The 16,721-nt window shown below is 49.2% G+C and overlaps 1 protein-coding gene across 1 annotated transcript in view; it reads right to left on the reverse strand.

Moving 5' to 3' along the window:
- Positions 1-16,721, reverse strand: part of itpr1b (inositol 1,4,5-trisphosphate receptor, type 1b) — a 133,513-nt gene that overhangs the window by 94,850 nt on the left and 21,942 nt on the right. The window contains exons 4-11 of the mRNA XM_042339713.1: positions 11,095-11,210; positions 7,098-7,184; positions 6,322-6,480; positions 5,668-5,766; positions 4,819-4,902; positions 4,148-4,294; positions 2,320-2,427; positions 2,160-2,204 (exon numbers count right to left, since the gene is read on the reverse strand). Of these exons, the coding sequence (XP_042195647.1) occupies positions 2,160-2,204; positions 2,320-2,427; positions 4,148-4,294; positions 4,819-4,902; positions 5,668-5,766; positions 6,322-6,480; positions 7,098-7,184; positions 11,095-11,210 (845 nt within the window). The remainder of the gene's footprint in view (positions 1-2,159; positions 2,205-2,319; positions 2,428-4,147; positions 4,295-4,818; positions 4,903-5,667; positions 5,767-6,321; positions 6,481-7,097; positions 7,185-11,094; positions 11,211-16,721) is intronic.

The raw sequence follows: 16,721 nt of genomic DNA on the forward strand, positions 1-16,721 counted from the left end.
TTCCGAAAAATAAAATGGACGGATTAATCCGCATCCAATTGACACTCTCCCAGCCCTCATTCCAATTGGGGGGAACGGGGAATTGGTCATAGGTCTACAGTAATAATCCTTGCATTTGATATAGTGCCTTATCATGTCGTCGAGACATCTCAAATCACTTCCCAAAGGATGCTGAGATCACTGTATAAGGCCATTGTAGACTGAGCTGCACACGCTGATAATTTGCTCATCCCTCAGCAATATCGCGAGAGATTCAGATGAAAGTTGAACCCACTCGATCTCGTCCTTCCAGAATACCCGCCATCCCATCCCATCCTCCCGTTACAGCAGCAAGTTGTTGCTTAAGAAACAAAGTGTCCTGACCTCGACCAACCTTTCTTGCTAACCTGTTCCAGTCGTTAATCACACACCGTGTAAAGAAACATTTCTCGTGGTGTCTCGAAATTGCCCTCTTTACAACTCTGAACCCGGGACCTCTTTGCCCTGCTGTATCTGCAAGAGGGGCTTCCTGGTTTCCTTACTCAATCCCGTGTAGCAACTCATACACCTCTGTCTAGAACATTTTACCCAACTGTTCTCAGAGTTTGTATTGAACCTCAATAGTAAAATTGGGGTCAAGGCCTTTCTTGAAGTGAGTCAGGCTACAGTCACTACTCATCACTGTAGTAGGTGGAGATCAAGAAGGTTAGTTGAGACACTGAAGGGGTGTTGTGTTGACCTCCACGTCTGAAATAAATAAATAAATTGACGTTCTACTCCCTGCTGCTGTCGGGTCAGACAATCCCAAATTGTTCAATGAACAGTGAATAGAAAACGTGGAGAATATTATAGTAACTATCTGTGCGAAATTTTCAAATGCCAGAAAACGGACTCTTTCGTTATCTGAAACCCATCTTCTCAAGAACAACAACGCGACGGATATTGAAACCTATTAAAATAACTGTGAGTTGCAAAGCTGTAAATAAACCGACGAGAGAGACCCAGACAGAATATAGTCAACATTAATGGGGACCGAGTGAAAGCTGGGACACAAGGGTGTCCCCTAGTGCTGGGGCTGTGTATTTCACCAAAGCCGGAGCTGGCCTCGAGCTGTCTATCTGTCTGTCTATATCTGCAAGACCCCATCAAAAGACATTCATTCATCTGCCCCTATTGTCCATCTCAGTGGTTCGCCCAAATGTACAGCCCATGTTTAACAACTTGCCCAAGCATCACAGATACATCCACTAAAGAGAAACAGCTACTCTGCCATCTTCCCAGGGGCACATTTACTCATCAAGTGAAGGAAATGCCAGCACTTTCCCCCTCTGTACACCTTCCTTACAACTGTCTCCACTGACAATTCTTTACACCAAGTGTTACTGTTTTAAGTCTCTCCCCGAAAATACTGGGTTGGGTGGTGGGGGGGTGATTTGGTAATTAATAAGCATCCGTTTCCTCTAACATCAAGTCAATGAAAGGAATGATCATACAGGCAAATTAACCCTTGCTCCGCAGAAACGAACAGGATGCTGAGTGAGAAAGTGTAGAGCAAGACAAGCTTAGAGCGAAAGAGTTGCCATATTAGGAAAACTGGAGTGCGCAGGGCGGGGAAAGAAAGGAAAAAAAAAAACACAGGGTAAAGGAAGACAGCGTGGATTAGTGAACCAGAAATCATCTCAAAACGGTTTGGGTCACGACATATCATGCGGCTGCCAGGATAGTGGAAGGTAAACTAGAAGGTGGTCTTCTATCGTCTAGCACATTCTTATGCTCTTAGAGCAAGACAGCGTGTGTGAAAGCCCTCAGCCCCCCAATCATTTACCCCTCAGCCCCCTCAGCCAGTTACCCCTCAGCTTTCTCACCCAACGTAGAAGATGCCAGTTGTTAAACGACAGAGAGAAAAAGAGCGATCACAGAATACAAGACTAAATCTCTGAAGATCACACTATATTGGTGGTAGGTTTCCAGGCTCCAATTCTGGGCACAATGCTTTTCTTTTTACAAACAAAAAAGGGAATTCAAACATCAACACTTTGGTGGTAGTGAGGGGGGGGTTAGTGGTCAATAACACCTATCACCCCGCGTGGCTTTGGGGGTAACAGAATGCACACGAGCAAGAGAGAGAGAGAGAGAGATCCCAATCGCCAGTCACTTTCAGTGTTCTCGGTCTCACTTACTGATGAACGCGACTCTTGACACTCTTCCTGGTAATCTGGAATCGCCTGCGAACACAGATGGATTTAGGCACAGGTTGACGCATTTGCTCAGAGGGTAAAAATGGCATTTCGGAAGAAACGAGAGAGAGAGAGAGAGAGAGAAAGAGAGAGAGAAACGCACATTCCCACCAACCTCGGCAGCCAGGTAATTACCAGTGGCCAAGTGTTTGAAGCGGAACAGGCTGTTCCAGTGCCCAGCTCCTCCCCGGCACGGGTCATGTTGCACCACCTGGAGCGGAGCAAAAGCAGGACATCTGATCAGAACCGGCCTTTGCCATTTCTCTCAAGTAAAAGCATTGCCATATGCCTTACGTTAGGTATTAGGGCCCTTCGCATCGGGAGGACATCCCAAAGCACTTCACGGGACAATAATAATCTTCGTATTTGATATTGCTCCTGATCACGTCTTCAAGACGTCTCAAAGACAGGTCAATTGGTACACTGTGAAGTGCAGTGACTGCGTTTTGTGGGCAAACTCACCAGCCAATTTGTGCGCAGCAACATCCCCACGAACAGCAATGAAATGAGTGGCCAATTTTTCTTTGGGGCATTGTTGGCCAGGACACCAGGAGAGAGAGAGAGAGGGAGAGAAACTCCCTTCTCTTTTCAACGAGTGCAATGGGATCTTTAACATCCACCTGAATGGTGGCCTTGGTTTAACTTGTCATCCAAAGGACGGCATCTCCAACGGTGCAGCACACCCCCAGGACTGCATTGGAGCGTCAACTTAGATCGCATGAGTTCCAAGACCTGGAGCACAGCTTAAACTTACAATCAGCAAGCCTTTAGGTGCAGAGAACCACCCAGCTGGCCAAGCTTTGGTATCCGTGCTCAAAAACTGCGTTAATCACAAAGCACATTCTGTGCCCATTTAAGGAACGTCATTAAAATGTGTTTTCAAATATCTCTTCCCTTCTCCATCTACCGCACACCCTCCTTCCCTCCCTCCCTCTAACCCCGTTCCTTTCCGGGGCTCCCGAATAATGAATGTAAAACTTGACTTAAAAAAGTTCCGGGATCTTAAGATTCTCGCTGAACTGAACGTCAAAACTGATCGGTCCTTTCCGGGCTGACTCATTGGGGTTATTGGCTCTGAACTGGGACAGTGTCCCACCATTGAATCTACTCTCCATCACCTGCAAACAGCAAGGGAGGAGGTTGCTGCAATCTTCTCTGTGTGTGGGTCTTAAACTGTGCTGAAATTATAGGCTCAAGAGCATATTTCACAGCCACTGAACTAGAAAATCAAAGCAGGGGGATTTTCCTCTGAATGAGTAATGTAATCGGATAAGCATGGCTCGGGTCAATAGGCAAGGGTACGCCTTGGTGAGGAGACTGACTCACCCTCCGCACGTAGAGTGCCAGGAATTCAGACCCACTCACTGCAAAATGTTGGAACGGAGGCGTCGTTTCTCAAAGGCTCTTCAAAAATCAGTGGACTGAGAAGGAAGCTGGATAAGAACAGAGCAGTGGGAAGTCTGGACAAGCGAACGAGGCACGTCTGGAGAAGGATCCCACTCAGGGCGAGATCTCCTCTAATGATGTATCCCCCCAGAATTCAGACAAATTCCTTAAACGCAGCCTTAGCTCTGGAAGCCGGTATTCCACAAGGACGGCAGAGAAAATGGATGGCTTCAAAGTCGAGATTGAATTGGAACAGTTTGTCCTGTTGCGGACACCCAGGAACAAGAGTAAAATCTAGATGCGGGTGGAATGACTCTCCTGTTAATTTCACATCATTATAACTGGTTTGAGTTTCCCCCGAAAGTACAGATTCCAACGCCACAGGGAAGATTTAACAGCTCAGGCCCAATCTTCTTTCTAATGGACATGTGATGCATTATTTATTGACTGATTGATTGACCGACTGGCTAATTGACCGACTGGCTAATTGACCGATTGACCGACTGACTAATTGACCAACTGACTAATTGACCAGCTCAACCTACCTCAACCTCCCACAACGCCTTGGAACTGGTGGCTGAGGTGGCAGACTGACGTCCTGTTGTGCGCAGAAAGACATACTGCTTTTTCCGATACTCATCGCAGGTCAGGAACTTCTCCTGTTCGGCATGAAATAACCTCACAACGTCGCCCTGCAGGTGAAAGCCGATTAGCCCAATTATTAACAACAACTTGCATTTATCTACGGAGCCCGTAATGGTTTCGGAGACTGACACCGAGCCGGTGATGGTGGGGGGGAGGGAGGGAGTAGGTGGCCCTAAGCCCGGTCGAAGAGGAGGGTCTTCTAAAAGCGGGGAAGGAGGAGACGAAGCAGAGGGATTGAGAGAGAGAGAGTTCCGAAGCTCTGGGGCGTAGTGGCTGAAAGCACATCCGCCGACTGTGAGGCGGAGGGACGAGCAGGAGGCCAGAGCCAGCCAAGCGGAGACAGCGGGTTGTGGAGTGGGGATACGCAGGCCGGATAGATAGGGAGGTGCCAGAGCGTGAAGGCATTTATAGACCGGTGAGAGGATCTTGAAACTGTTCCGTTATGCTATTGACAGAAGAGGAGATTGCGCAGCTGCCTTAGACGAGGAGGCGAGCGACAGAGGAGGGAAAAAAAATCCATTCCCTTTCCTTGGAGGCTGTTCGGAAATATCGCAAAAATATCCCAACTCACTCCTTTCAAAATATCTTCTTTGTTATCGCTCCATTTCATGAAAAGGACGATTTTCCAGCTGGTGTTGCAGTTCACAGAGTTTACCTGAAGACAACGGGAATGTGGCTCAGTCAAACGGACTGAGAAAAAGGTGCTTGTCGAAGCCCTTCGACCGGAGGCACATTCCTGCCCGAATACAATGATAGAGTCAACGCAGAGTGCACCTATTAAACCTTTACCAACCTTTCCACTCCCTCTGTTCTGCAGGCATTGGCCTGTTTCACATCCCCTCGCCCTGCCCGCTCCACTGTCAGCCTTTCCGCACCCACCCTTTGGAACGCTGTCCTGGAGCCCCTCCGCCTTCGCCCCCTCCCTCGCCTCCTTCAAGGCCTGTCTTAAGACCTTCCTTTTCGACTGAGCCTTCAGTCATCATCCCTCCTGCACCCCACCCCTCCCTGATCCCAATCCGCAGCTGGGGTGCAAACCTCTCGTCCAGCGCCTTGGGAACGTCCTCCCGACGTGAAAGGCGCTGTGTAAATACAACTTGTTGTTGGTGTTGAAGAACAAGCTCAACAAGGAACACTCATTACAAACCGAGCAGCCAATTCCAGTCGATACGTACAGTTAGTGCAGAGAAATGTAGGAGAAGAGTTAACATGTCAACAGGGGCAAAAGCCAAGTCAATGCTTGGCCCCAATAATTAGGTGACGTGACTTCCAACTGGTGATCTGCTGAAGGTAACGGTGTGCGCTGGCTCCTAGCTGATAAAAGACCATCTCTGGAGCTACGATGCTCCCCCGTCAATGCGATACTGACCAACCGGGTCTGGCAGAGAGTTAGTTGCTGAGCCGAAATTGCTTTGGACGTTACCTCTTTACACCCGGCATTGTCGACCAACTCGCAGTTGCTGGCGTGAAGGGGCTGCCCTGCGTTGACTGGGTTCAGGACCACTTTATCCCCAATCACAACCTGGAGAAAGAGAAGAAAACAGGACAACATTCGAGTCTCCGAGGAAACAAACTCTCATCGCACTGACTCCTTTGCTGGTTAGTCTTGAGCCGCGATCGTCGAGAAGAAAAGAAATCTCAGCCACTGACGTTTCCTCGTGTGGGGATGTTTTGTAAGAGAATGAGAGGGAAGTGGGGGGTGGGTGGGGGGAAATACTGGTGTCAGCATCGGTGTTTAAGATTAATAAGGATTCGATTAGGCTTGAGAGTGCGAGGTGGGGGGAGGGGAAGGGTGAGACTATCTATTCGAGAACGAGTCTCACCGACTCTCCCAATAAAAGTCGACTTGTCGTTAGTTCTGTGCGCCACTGGCTGCCGCGTTTTGGCCGCCAAGTACACAGTCGGTTCACCGAACAATCGCGCAAAGCGTCTTGAGAAAGCGTCTCGAAGACGCGACGAGGCCCCGTCTCAAATGCAAGGGTTAGTATTCCGATCGTTATTACTGTCCGTGACTTTGACTGAAGTCCGTTGATTGCAGCGCTGCAGGAGAAGAGGGTTTCGCTTCGCTTATACATACACTGTCACCTATGGATCGAAGCTTGTAGAAAGGCTGGATGTAAAACCAGGAGCCCTCATTGCCCGCCGCGTCCAGCGTGACCCTCATCGCGTTCTTCTCCAGCAAGGCTGGCAGCCTCTTGTTCACAGTCAGGTACTTGTTGCTCTTCAGGTGCAGCAGCTGGAAGCGTTGGGAGACGGCAGGCGACAAAAAAAAAACCATCGGATTACGTCGAGGATGTGCAGAGCCGTCAAAGAGCCCAAACCGCAACACGACTGCCCCTTCGCTACTCGACAACTTGCATTTACACTGCGCCCTCCATGCGGGGTAGGGTCCCCGAGCGCCTCACGGTGGCGGAGTCTGACCCCGAGCCTGGGGTTTGGGGGGGTGTGAGGAGTGGGCGAGAGGGAGAGGGGGGAGGTGACCGTAAGCCCGATCAAAAAGGAAGGTCTGTAGGCGGGATTTGAAAGGGGTTACGGGAGGGGGCGAGGCGGAGGGATTGAGAGAGAGAGTTCCAGAGTTTCGGGGCGTAGCGGCTGAAGGCACGGCCACTGACGGTGGAGCGGAGGGGATAAGGGACGAACAGGAGGCTGGAGCCGGCCGAGCAGGGGGCAGCTGGCGGGAGATTGGGGGGGTGGAGTGGGGTAAGCAAATCGGAGAGGTGGTGGTCGGGGGTGGGGGGGGGTGCCAGGGCATGAAGGAATATTCGCCATCCAGAAAACACACAGGGGGGGGGGGTTCCTGAACGCAGACGAATTGCACGGCCGACTGAGACGTACACAGTTGACAACGCTCACCTGAATGACGTTGCCGTACTGGATGATGGTTCCCAGTAGCTTACGGTTTTCGGATTCGTTCTGTTTCTTCTCCAGGTCGGAGGCATGCTGTGTGGCGAAGGGTTAAGACGTTCAGCAACGAAACAACCAGGCGGACGACATCTTGCCTTCGGTTCGCGCTCGTCGCGTAGGGGTGGCATCTCGGGAACGACGGGGTCAGACGATGAGCGAGGGATGAGGGAGGCGATCGAGGGTGCAGTCGAAGAGGCGGGTTTTAAAGGGGGTGTTGAAAGACAGATAGAGAGAAGGGGGCGAAATCGAGAGGGAGGGAGTTACAATTCCGATTACGGACAATTGCCCGGGCAATCGTCTCCCTCGTGAAATGAATTGTCCATTAAGAATAACATTGCGATGCAGACCGAGCCCAGCAGAGGTCCCTGTGTGTCAACAACCCGTAGGATGCAGCTCACAAATTCTGGAGATTATGATTATTGCAGAGACCGGGTGTGTCTGACACGCGCGGAAACCCATCACCGTCGCTTAAGAGCCTCCAAACTCAGCTGAGAATTCCGTGTGTCCCAGCTACACGCGGAAAAAATCCCAGGGATAGATTGTTGGAATGGAATGCGCTCTCTCTCTCTCTATATATACATATATCTTTCTCTCCCTGGAGGGACACATCCTGTCTGCTCACCTAATGGCCTCTCCTTAAGTGGATGGTTTTGGAGATTGAATCCCACTGGTCCAGTGGTGTCTGAACTCGCACGCACGTTTTGTGACCACAAATCCCGCACGCTGATCTCCATCTTCAGCAGTTTCTTCGAGCAGAGGTACGGCAGGTAAATCAATCAACCGCTCAGCGGGCAGGGGTGGGGGTGTCAAATGGACGACAGCAAGCCCCCACCCCACCACCCCCTCCGCACACTGCCTCCCCAACCCCACGGCCACTTGCATATCTTTTAACACAGGCCAGTGACCGACGAAGCAGGGTTCTTCGGCTTGATAGGAAATGTTAGGGGGGGAATGAGATCAGGTGGGACAGAGGTTCCTTCTTCATCCAGACCAATCTCGTGATGATTTTGTGGGAGGTTCACAAAATGGGTTTATATAAAAATATGCAATAAATATCTATAAAAACAGCAGCCTAGTTTTCTGCATGGAACCCGAGACACCCAGCATACAGCCAAAGGAGGCTCCTGATGGACTGAGTGGGTGCGTGTCCCAAACTGGTCACCCCACTCCACCCCTTAGCTACCGGCTTGGAACCCCGACTGGGTCTCGCAAACCAGACCCCCTGATACAATAATAATAAAATAATAATCCTTGCATTAGATATAGCGCCTGATCACGTTGTTGAGTCGTCTAAAGCGCTTCACACAATATCCTGTAAGGTGGAGTGACTGTATATTTTGCAGGGGAAACTCTGCAGCCAATTGCGCACAGCAGCTTCCCACAAACAGTTGTGGACTGAGCGACCAATATTTGGTGGGGGGAGGAGGGATTTTTTATCCCTGGAAAGCAACCCGCCAATCGAACGTAATGGAACAAACCAGAGGCCCTCTCAAAGAGAGAGAGAGAGAGAGAGGAGCCTTTCTCACAGTGGAATCCAAGTTTTCAATTCTCAACGGGACAGACGACGTAAGATCCTGCGAGATAAGGTTGAGATTGTTGCTGAGGCAGCCTGTTCTTACACAGCCCGTCCTCTCTCTCTCTCTTTCTCTCTCCCACAGCAGAGCTATTGGGGCTGCTATTTGTCAAGCATGAGGCTCGAAGCCACAGGAGTCAGGAATGCAGGGACTCTGCAACCCGAGGATTCAATTCCTAAGTTGGACTTGCGGGAGCACGAGAGCACGTTTCCTGAATTCCTTTCAGAAATCTCGCACCAAACTACGCCTCACTCCTTGTACCACCTTCTACTCACACTTGTGTGTGTGTGTGTGTGTGCGTGTGTTTGGGGGAAGGGAAGGAGGGAGGGGTGGGAAAGAAGCACAAATTGTTCCACGCAGCTCATTCAACCGCTTGGCCTCATGCCTTCTCCCTGCCAACCCCCCCCCACCCACCGCCTCTGTCCCCAAGTGTGAGTGAGCCAACAGAACGTAAATATAGTAAACTGATAACTCGACGCCTGGCTTAACTTGGCACTGCCACTTAAGTCATCATGTTGTCAATATCCTGGCTGCATTCATGTATTTATATATATATATATATTTATATGTCTAACTCGCCAATCCTGATAACTCGTCACTGAACCCTTTTCCTTCGGAGCGATGAGTTATCAGGAAGTTTACTGTCGTACACTTTGCTCGGTTGCCTGGTACCACAAAGGCACCTTCCATCCAACCATACGTTCTGTCGCAGCACATTTTCTGGATGCCCTGACTGAAAACGGAGAGAGAGTTGAATGGATACACCGTGACTGAACCATTCAAACACCCGGCTGCGAAGTGCTTTGAGATGTCTCGATGCCGTGATAAAGCTCTCGGCAAGGATTATTATTATTATTATTGAAAGGATCTGTCATGACCCAGCAAACAGGCAGAGCAGGCTTGATGGGAGTTTTGCTCCATTGAAACAGTCCCCACACAAAGAAAGAAAACAGGTGAATAATCAGAACCTCTGATTAACCACACCAGTTAGGCAGAAATAAAGTGTTTGACGAGGCATCCGTTCACAGCTCACAATTCACGAGCGCTGACCTTCGAGCAGAAGTGACCACACTCGAATCCTAGGCTTGGGTGGAATTGACAGCCTAGGTTGCAAGGGAAAGGAAAGGAACCCTTCGTTCTTCTCAAGTACGCCAATTGAGCAAAGGTCAACCCATTGACCGAGGAGCCGACCATTTGCTGAAATATCTCCTCTTGGAAAAGGGGTTACAACTATAATTTAAGGCCAACACTAGTTTTATGAGGAGCAAAAGAAGAAGAAGAAGAAAAAAAGAAATCACCAGCCCTGGCCAATAAAGATAATTGGCTAAAAGAATCTTTGGGAAAATGTCCAATATTGTGAGGAGACTGTGCGCCTAATTCACTTCGATGGAGCATCAGGAGATGTCTTGGGCTGCTCCGACCCATTTAGTTTGAGTGTAAGTAGAAATATTCCACTAAACTCGTTGCTTCTACAAGCTGTTTGGTAGCTAAAACACAGGGCAGCTCAAGTCAACTACAGACGTTCAATTTGATCAACTAATTAATAACTACAGCAAATATTTCCTTTTGCACACATGCTACCAGTTAAGTAGGAACCCGGTTGTTAGTCGACTGATGACTCGCTTTTCCGTGAGTAATAATTCCTTCAAAATAAATGTAAATTAATTGTTCACTTCAATCCACGACTGTTTGTGGTGACGCCGCTGTGCGCAATTGGCTGCCGCGTTTCTCCCACAAAATACACAGTCAATTCACTTTACATGATACTCTGTGAAGCGCTTGGAGACGTCTCGAAGCAGAAGAATGTCAGGTTCCAGACAGAAAACATCCTGTGTTTACACATCTTGTGTTCCGAGTCTTTCCATCCAGAATTCAATATTAACTCGTTTTTCTCCCCCTGTTTTATTTGTAATCGCTTGATCCTGGATGACCTTCCAATTTTTCTTAAAGTACAGATCTCACACCAAGTTAGCCCTCATTCAGATTCCTGTCGTTTCCCGAGGGAGGGAGGGAGGTGTGGAAAGAGAGGAACGAAAGGAGGAATAGGATGGAATGGAATAATAATAATCCTCAGGTTTGATAATCGTTGAGACGTCTCAAATCACTTCACAGAATATACTGTAAAGTGAAGTTATTGTGTATTTTGTGGGCAAAACATGGCAGCCAATTGCGCACAGCAGTGTCCCGCAGACAGTCATGGATTGAGTGACCGGATTATTATTATTTTTTTAAAAAAAAAGGATTTCGGTACGATCTGAAGAGGAATGGAAGGAAAAGTGTAGAGGTGGTGGAAACAGACACGTGGAGAATTGGGAGTCGATAGTTGCAAATCCTGTAGCGGCTGGAGGCAAGGACGCTGTGTTTGTACTCACGTGAAGCTTGTTCAGAAGGACGGTGTCCGTGGTACTGTTGGCGCCTGGTTTGGCCGCTTTCCAGAACTGCTTCTGAGCCGAGTACCGGTTCATGGGACATAGCTTAAACAGACAGTCTGTGAAAACAAGACGTGCACACACACAAAAAAAAAGATAAGTTCCCTTCTTTCTCCTGTAATCCAAACGATTCATTTCCTGTGAATCATTTGAATGCATCAAGACATTTACAGCAAACTCTGACCAACAAGCAAAACGCGTGGAAGAATGATGTTAATTGCATTTAGAAGTACTTTATTGCGTTCAGTACAAGTGTGTAACTGTATTTAGACGTCCGAAGGTCTTTGGGGAACTATCAGGAGAGGAATTCTCAGTAAGTTTTCCCCTCCTCAAGTCCAGAGGTCCCACATTTAACAACACAGTGTTCACAAAGTCATGTAACCCTCCCCCCCCAACCTTAACTCGTGAATACCCTGTACAACCCCTTATTAACGACAACAACATGCGTTTATATAATGCCCCTCACGCAAGATAGCATCCCAGAGCACTCGACTCTGGGGCTGTCAAGGTTCCTTATAGGATTCGAGATATCCTTCTCTCTGTGACTCCTGCCAAACCCCTCCCCACACACACTCCCACACACACACACACACACACACACACACAGACTGAACCGAATCCTCTCTCCCTCCCACCCAGAGAGTAGACTAGATTTTTGAGGGAAAGAAAGTGCACCACAATCCTCGACTCCAACATGGCATAAATCCTCCTGCGGAGCTCACAGTCACTGTTGTTTAGTCTCAATCCGCACACAGCCATACATTTCACCGAAAGATTAAGATGTTACGTTTCCAGCCCTCTCACACGCAACATGTTGAATTGTACATCAGGTAAAACACGCCTGTTCTTCCTTTCACATTCCCCCGTCTCCCCCCCACACCCCGCTATTCTTTTTTAGGTTCACATCTTCTAGCAGGGCGGGTAGATGACCCCTTTCCTGCCCCCCCCCCCGACAGAAACCTTGGTGTCTCAAGCACTTTGTAAGAAAGCGATGGGTTTTGGGAAAGGGGAAACACATCAAGCACTGCCTTGTTGGAGGATGCCGTCCTCTGAATGAGATATTAAAGCCCTCTAGGACGGTACCCAGCGTGAACGGGGCTATATAAATGCAAGTTGTTGTTGTTAACCAAGCTCCCATCTGTGCCTGTTCGGGTAGATGTTAAGAGAGGGAAGTTTCTCTCTCCCGGTGTCCTGGCTAACAATCCCTTGCATAAAAATCAGTCATTCATCTCACAGCTTTCAGCAAGACGTCGCTGTGTGCAAATCGGCTGCCTCGTTCGCCTACACAATACAGTCACCAGTGATACGTTTTGAGATGTCTCGATGATGTGAAGAGTCGCTGTATCAAATGCAGGGATTGTGATCTAACCATAGATAATAATAATCCTTGCATTTGATATAGCGCCTTATAAGAACATAAGAATTAGGAGCAGGAGTAGGCCATTCGGCCCCTCGAGCCTGTGCCCCGCCATTCGATAAGATCATGGCTGATCTTCAGACCTAACTCTAATTACCTGCCCGTCTTTAAGACGTCTCAAAGCGCTTCACAGAATATACTGTAAAGTGAATTGACTGTACATTTTGTGGGTGAAACGCGGCAGCCAATTGCGCACAGCAGCGTCCCACAAACAGTTGTGGATTGAGCGACCAAATTATTTTATTTTTTTGAAGGTGAGGATGAGGATTTCAAGATCCTCATCCTCACCTACAAGGCCATTCACGGCCTTGCTCCCTCCGACCTCTCCAACCTACTATCCCCCTACCTACCTGCCCGTGCCCTCCGTTCCTCTGGCTCCGGTCTGCTCCACGTCCCCCGCCCCAACCGCCCTACTATCGGTGGTCGGGCCTTCAGCCTCTCAGCCCCGAGGCTCTGGAACTCCATCCCCCAGTGCCTTCGCCTTGCTTCCTCCCTTTCCTCCTTCAAGGCCGGTCTCAAAACCTTTCTCTTTGACCGTGCCTTCAGCTCCCCTCTCGACTCTCTTCCTCCTCCTCGCTCCCTCCCTTCCCTCCCCTCACCCTGACCATTTCCCCCTCCTCTCTCCCTCCCTTCCCTCCCCTCACCCTGACCATTTCCCCCCTGCTCGGGTCATGACCCAACTGTGCAGCGCCTTGGGACGTCCTCCTGACGTGAAAGGCGCTCTATAAATGGAATCTTGTTGTTGTTGTTGTTGTTGTTGAAGGGATTATTCCCTGGGTGAACAGAGACATTGGGAGTAAGGAAACTTGCACAACCTTTCGCCCTGCCGGGAATCAAATCCAAGTCCTCCCGCTTGCGAGGCGAGTGCTCTAACCACTGAGCTGCAGGACTCCACACAGATGGATAGATAGAAGGAACAGAGTCTCACGTTATTGCCGGAGATGTCATTCTTTGGGTGAGATGATTAAACCAGGGTTATGTCTGCTCGTAACTTCATCCAATATTCAGTAAAAACGTAGATTGGCCCTTCATCTCAGTGCTATTCATGTGAAGTTGCTGGTACAGAAATAGCTGTGGCTGACTTCATAACAGTGATACATCAAAGTAACTTATTACGCGAAGCACTTTGGAGATGTTTCAATGGGGACAAGGTGCTCCGTCAAAGGCGAGGTTTTTCTTCAGTTAAGAAAAAAATAAACGGGTGGATACACAATAGGTGGCTGATCGATTCATTACTCAAGCAATTGCAGAGCAGACCTTCAGTGACCTTAGACTTTGCAGAGCGCAGCCTCGTTAAGCAATAAAGCGATTTGCACAGCCGATTTTTTCACACAGTGTTCTCGAGTTAAATAATAATAATCGCTGCATTTGATGCAGATCCTCATCACGTCTTCGAGATGTCTCAAAGCGCTTCACAGAATACACTGTAAAGCCAATTGACTGTATATTTTGTAGGCGAACTAGTTAATGGTGCAAAGTTTTATTTGAAACCATCTGACTGAACCGGGAAGGGAATTGGAAGAATAAACAAAAAAAAGTGTTGAGTGATGCAGTTTATTCCAAATTTGGTCCCAATGAGGTTGCCCCACCACTAGCGTCAAGGGGATCATTGGGCAGGGACTCAACCCGCCACATTTTTCTGTCCGTTATCTGATCTCACAGCGGCTCCTTACAACAACTCTTATCTACAGCGCGCCCTTCACACGGGGTAGCGTCCCAGAGAGCTTGACAATGGTGGAGTCTGACCCCAAGCCAGGGGGAAGAGAGGGGGGGGGGGGGGGGAGAGAGAGGTGACCTTAAGCAAGATCAAAAAGGAAGATCTTTGGGTGGGATTTGAAAGTGGGGAGGGAGAGGGCAAGGCGGAGGGATTGTGGGGAGAGAGGGTTTCAGAGCTTACCAACAAGGTGGCACCGAGATGGAGATACCGACATGTCCTGCGATATTGGAGGTCAGCCTTTGGAGCTGAATCTACACCACAAAGATAAGACGGCACTTCCCCATTTGTGAGCGAGTCGCTATCTGGTCCCAGCAATCCCACCGGTCCTTTAAGACTCCTTTCACGGACACCCTGAACGTTGTGAACATTCGTGTGCAAGCCTCGATGGGGAGAATCAGGAAGCTGTCCGACTGCATTGGACATCAGACCTAAACCCCTAAAACCCAGGTCCACACTTGTCCATGTGAGCATCTCCTGAGAGAGATCATTGGGTAAAAATTTGGACCAAGAACCCCAGTGGAACCTAAGAGACAGGCTGTCCATCAACCGAGTCAAACTGAGAGTCGCATTAAAATTATATGAAACATAAGAACATGGGAATTTGCGAGGTGAAAGAAGACCAAGGTCCATCCACTTTGTCCTTCCACCTTCCTGGCAGTTGCTTGACATGTCGTGTCCTAAACTATACACTGTATCTATGCCCAGATATTATGTCTTAATGGAAATCTATCTCCATTTGTCCTTGAAAGAATCAATACTTTCTGCCTCCGCCGGCTCCCTAGGGAGCCTGTTCCATACGTAAAACATGAAAAGATTGGCGGGATCAAAAAAAGAGAGAGAGAGCGAAAGAGAAGTCATGCTGACCTAAAGGAATTCTGTAACCCACTGAATATTTGGCTGCAGACAAAGAGAATCTGGGATTGTCCCATTAAACGAAGCAAATGTCATCTCTCTGAGAACAGAAATGAGACTTCACAACGTCAGGAATTTGATCCAAGTTCCTTCATTGACATTCACAAGTCGACCTTCCTGTAGGTACTTGTGAAGGGGAAGTCCCATGTCAGGGACTTTGAGCGCACAATCTTGTCTCACAATCCAGTGAGTCAAGCGATTGAGGTTTTTAAAAAAAAAATCACAAAATGATGATTGAACCCATTCCGTTAGACAATTTTACAGCTCAATGCCTGAATTATGGCCTGCGTTGGCAACGTAGCGTTAAAGACAATCTCTCAACAGTGCAGCGAAGGTGCAGTATTATACAGTAGTGCCTAGAAACACCGGACCAAATGTGACTCAACAACCTGATAGTTCTACAGGCCAGCACATTAGAGCAAGGCTCGTGCTCCATCAGAGTTCAGTCACTTGCTTCAAGTCTCTTTCCCTCCCCTTCACCCCCTCTTCTCCCCCCTCCCCCACTCTTTCACCCACCCCTATGTCCAACCCCTCTGCCAACCCAGCCACCCCCCACCCCAAAAGATCGAAAGCCTTGCAAAAGACAGAAGATGTGGAAGAAAACAAAGCTGTGCTTGAAACTATCATTGCAGCTTTGTGTTGGAGTCCGGTAAGATTCACGTTTATACCTGGTGCCTTTCACGTTGGGAGGGAACCTCGAAGCACTGGACATCACTGGTTGGACGGGGTGGGGGCCGAGCAGCCCAGGGAGGGGAAAGGTGACCAAACACACAAATCAAAGAGGTCAGTTTTGAGACAGGCCTTATAGGAACAGGCCTTGCCCCCCCCTCCTACCTCTCTGACCTGCTGACTCCCTACCAACCTGCCTGCTCCCTCCGTTCATCAGGCTCCGACCTCCTCCATGTCTCCAGCCCGACCCTCCCCACCATCGGTGGCCGGGCTTTCTGCCTCTCTGCCCCCACACTCTGGAACTCCATCCCACGGTCCCTTCGCCTCGCTTCCTCCCTCGCCTCCTTCAAGGCCGGCCTCAAGACCCTTCTCTTAGATCGTGCCTTTGGTCTCCCTCCCACCTCTCTCCCTTCCCTCACCCCTACACCACCACTCCCCCATCCTCGGGCCCCGACATCTGACTGTTCAGCGCTTTGGGACGTCCTCCTGACGTAAAAGGCGCTCTAGAAATGTAATTTTGTTGTTGTTGTTGTAGTCGGCCATTCAGCCCCTCGAACCTGTTCCGCCATTCAATGTGATCATGACTGATCTGTACCTCAACTCCAATGACCAACTTTGCCCCATATCCCTCGACACCCTGACCTAACAAACATCTAGCCCCTTCGGTTTTGGAAAATTTGAATGGATCCAACAATCCACAGCCTTTTGGGGGAGAGAGTTCAAGATTTCCCGCTACACCTGGTCTTAAAACAGAGGGAGGGAGAGGGGGGGAGCAAGTCGGAGGGACTGTGGGATGGGTAATCCAGGGATCAAGGGCGGGTAGGCCAGCAGACGGTTAACGTAAGCCAGGCAAGT

Source organism: Callorhinchus milii, unplaced genomic scaffold (genome assembly GCF_018977255.1).
Source record: "Callorhinchus milii isolate IMCB2004 unplaced genomic scaffold, IMCB_Cmil_1.0 Scaffold12, whole genome shotgun sequence".
Taxonomy (NCBI): Eukaryota; Metazoa; Chordata; class Chondrichthyes; order Chimaeriformes; family Callorhinchidae; genus Callorhinchus; species Callorhinchus milii.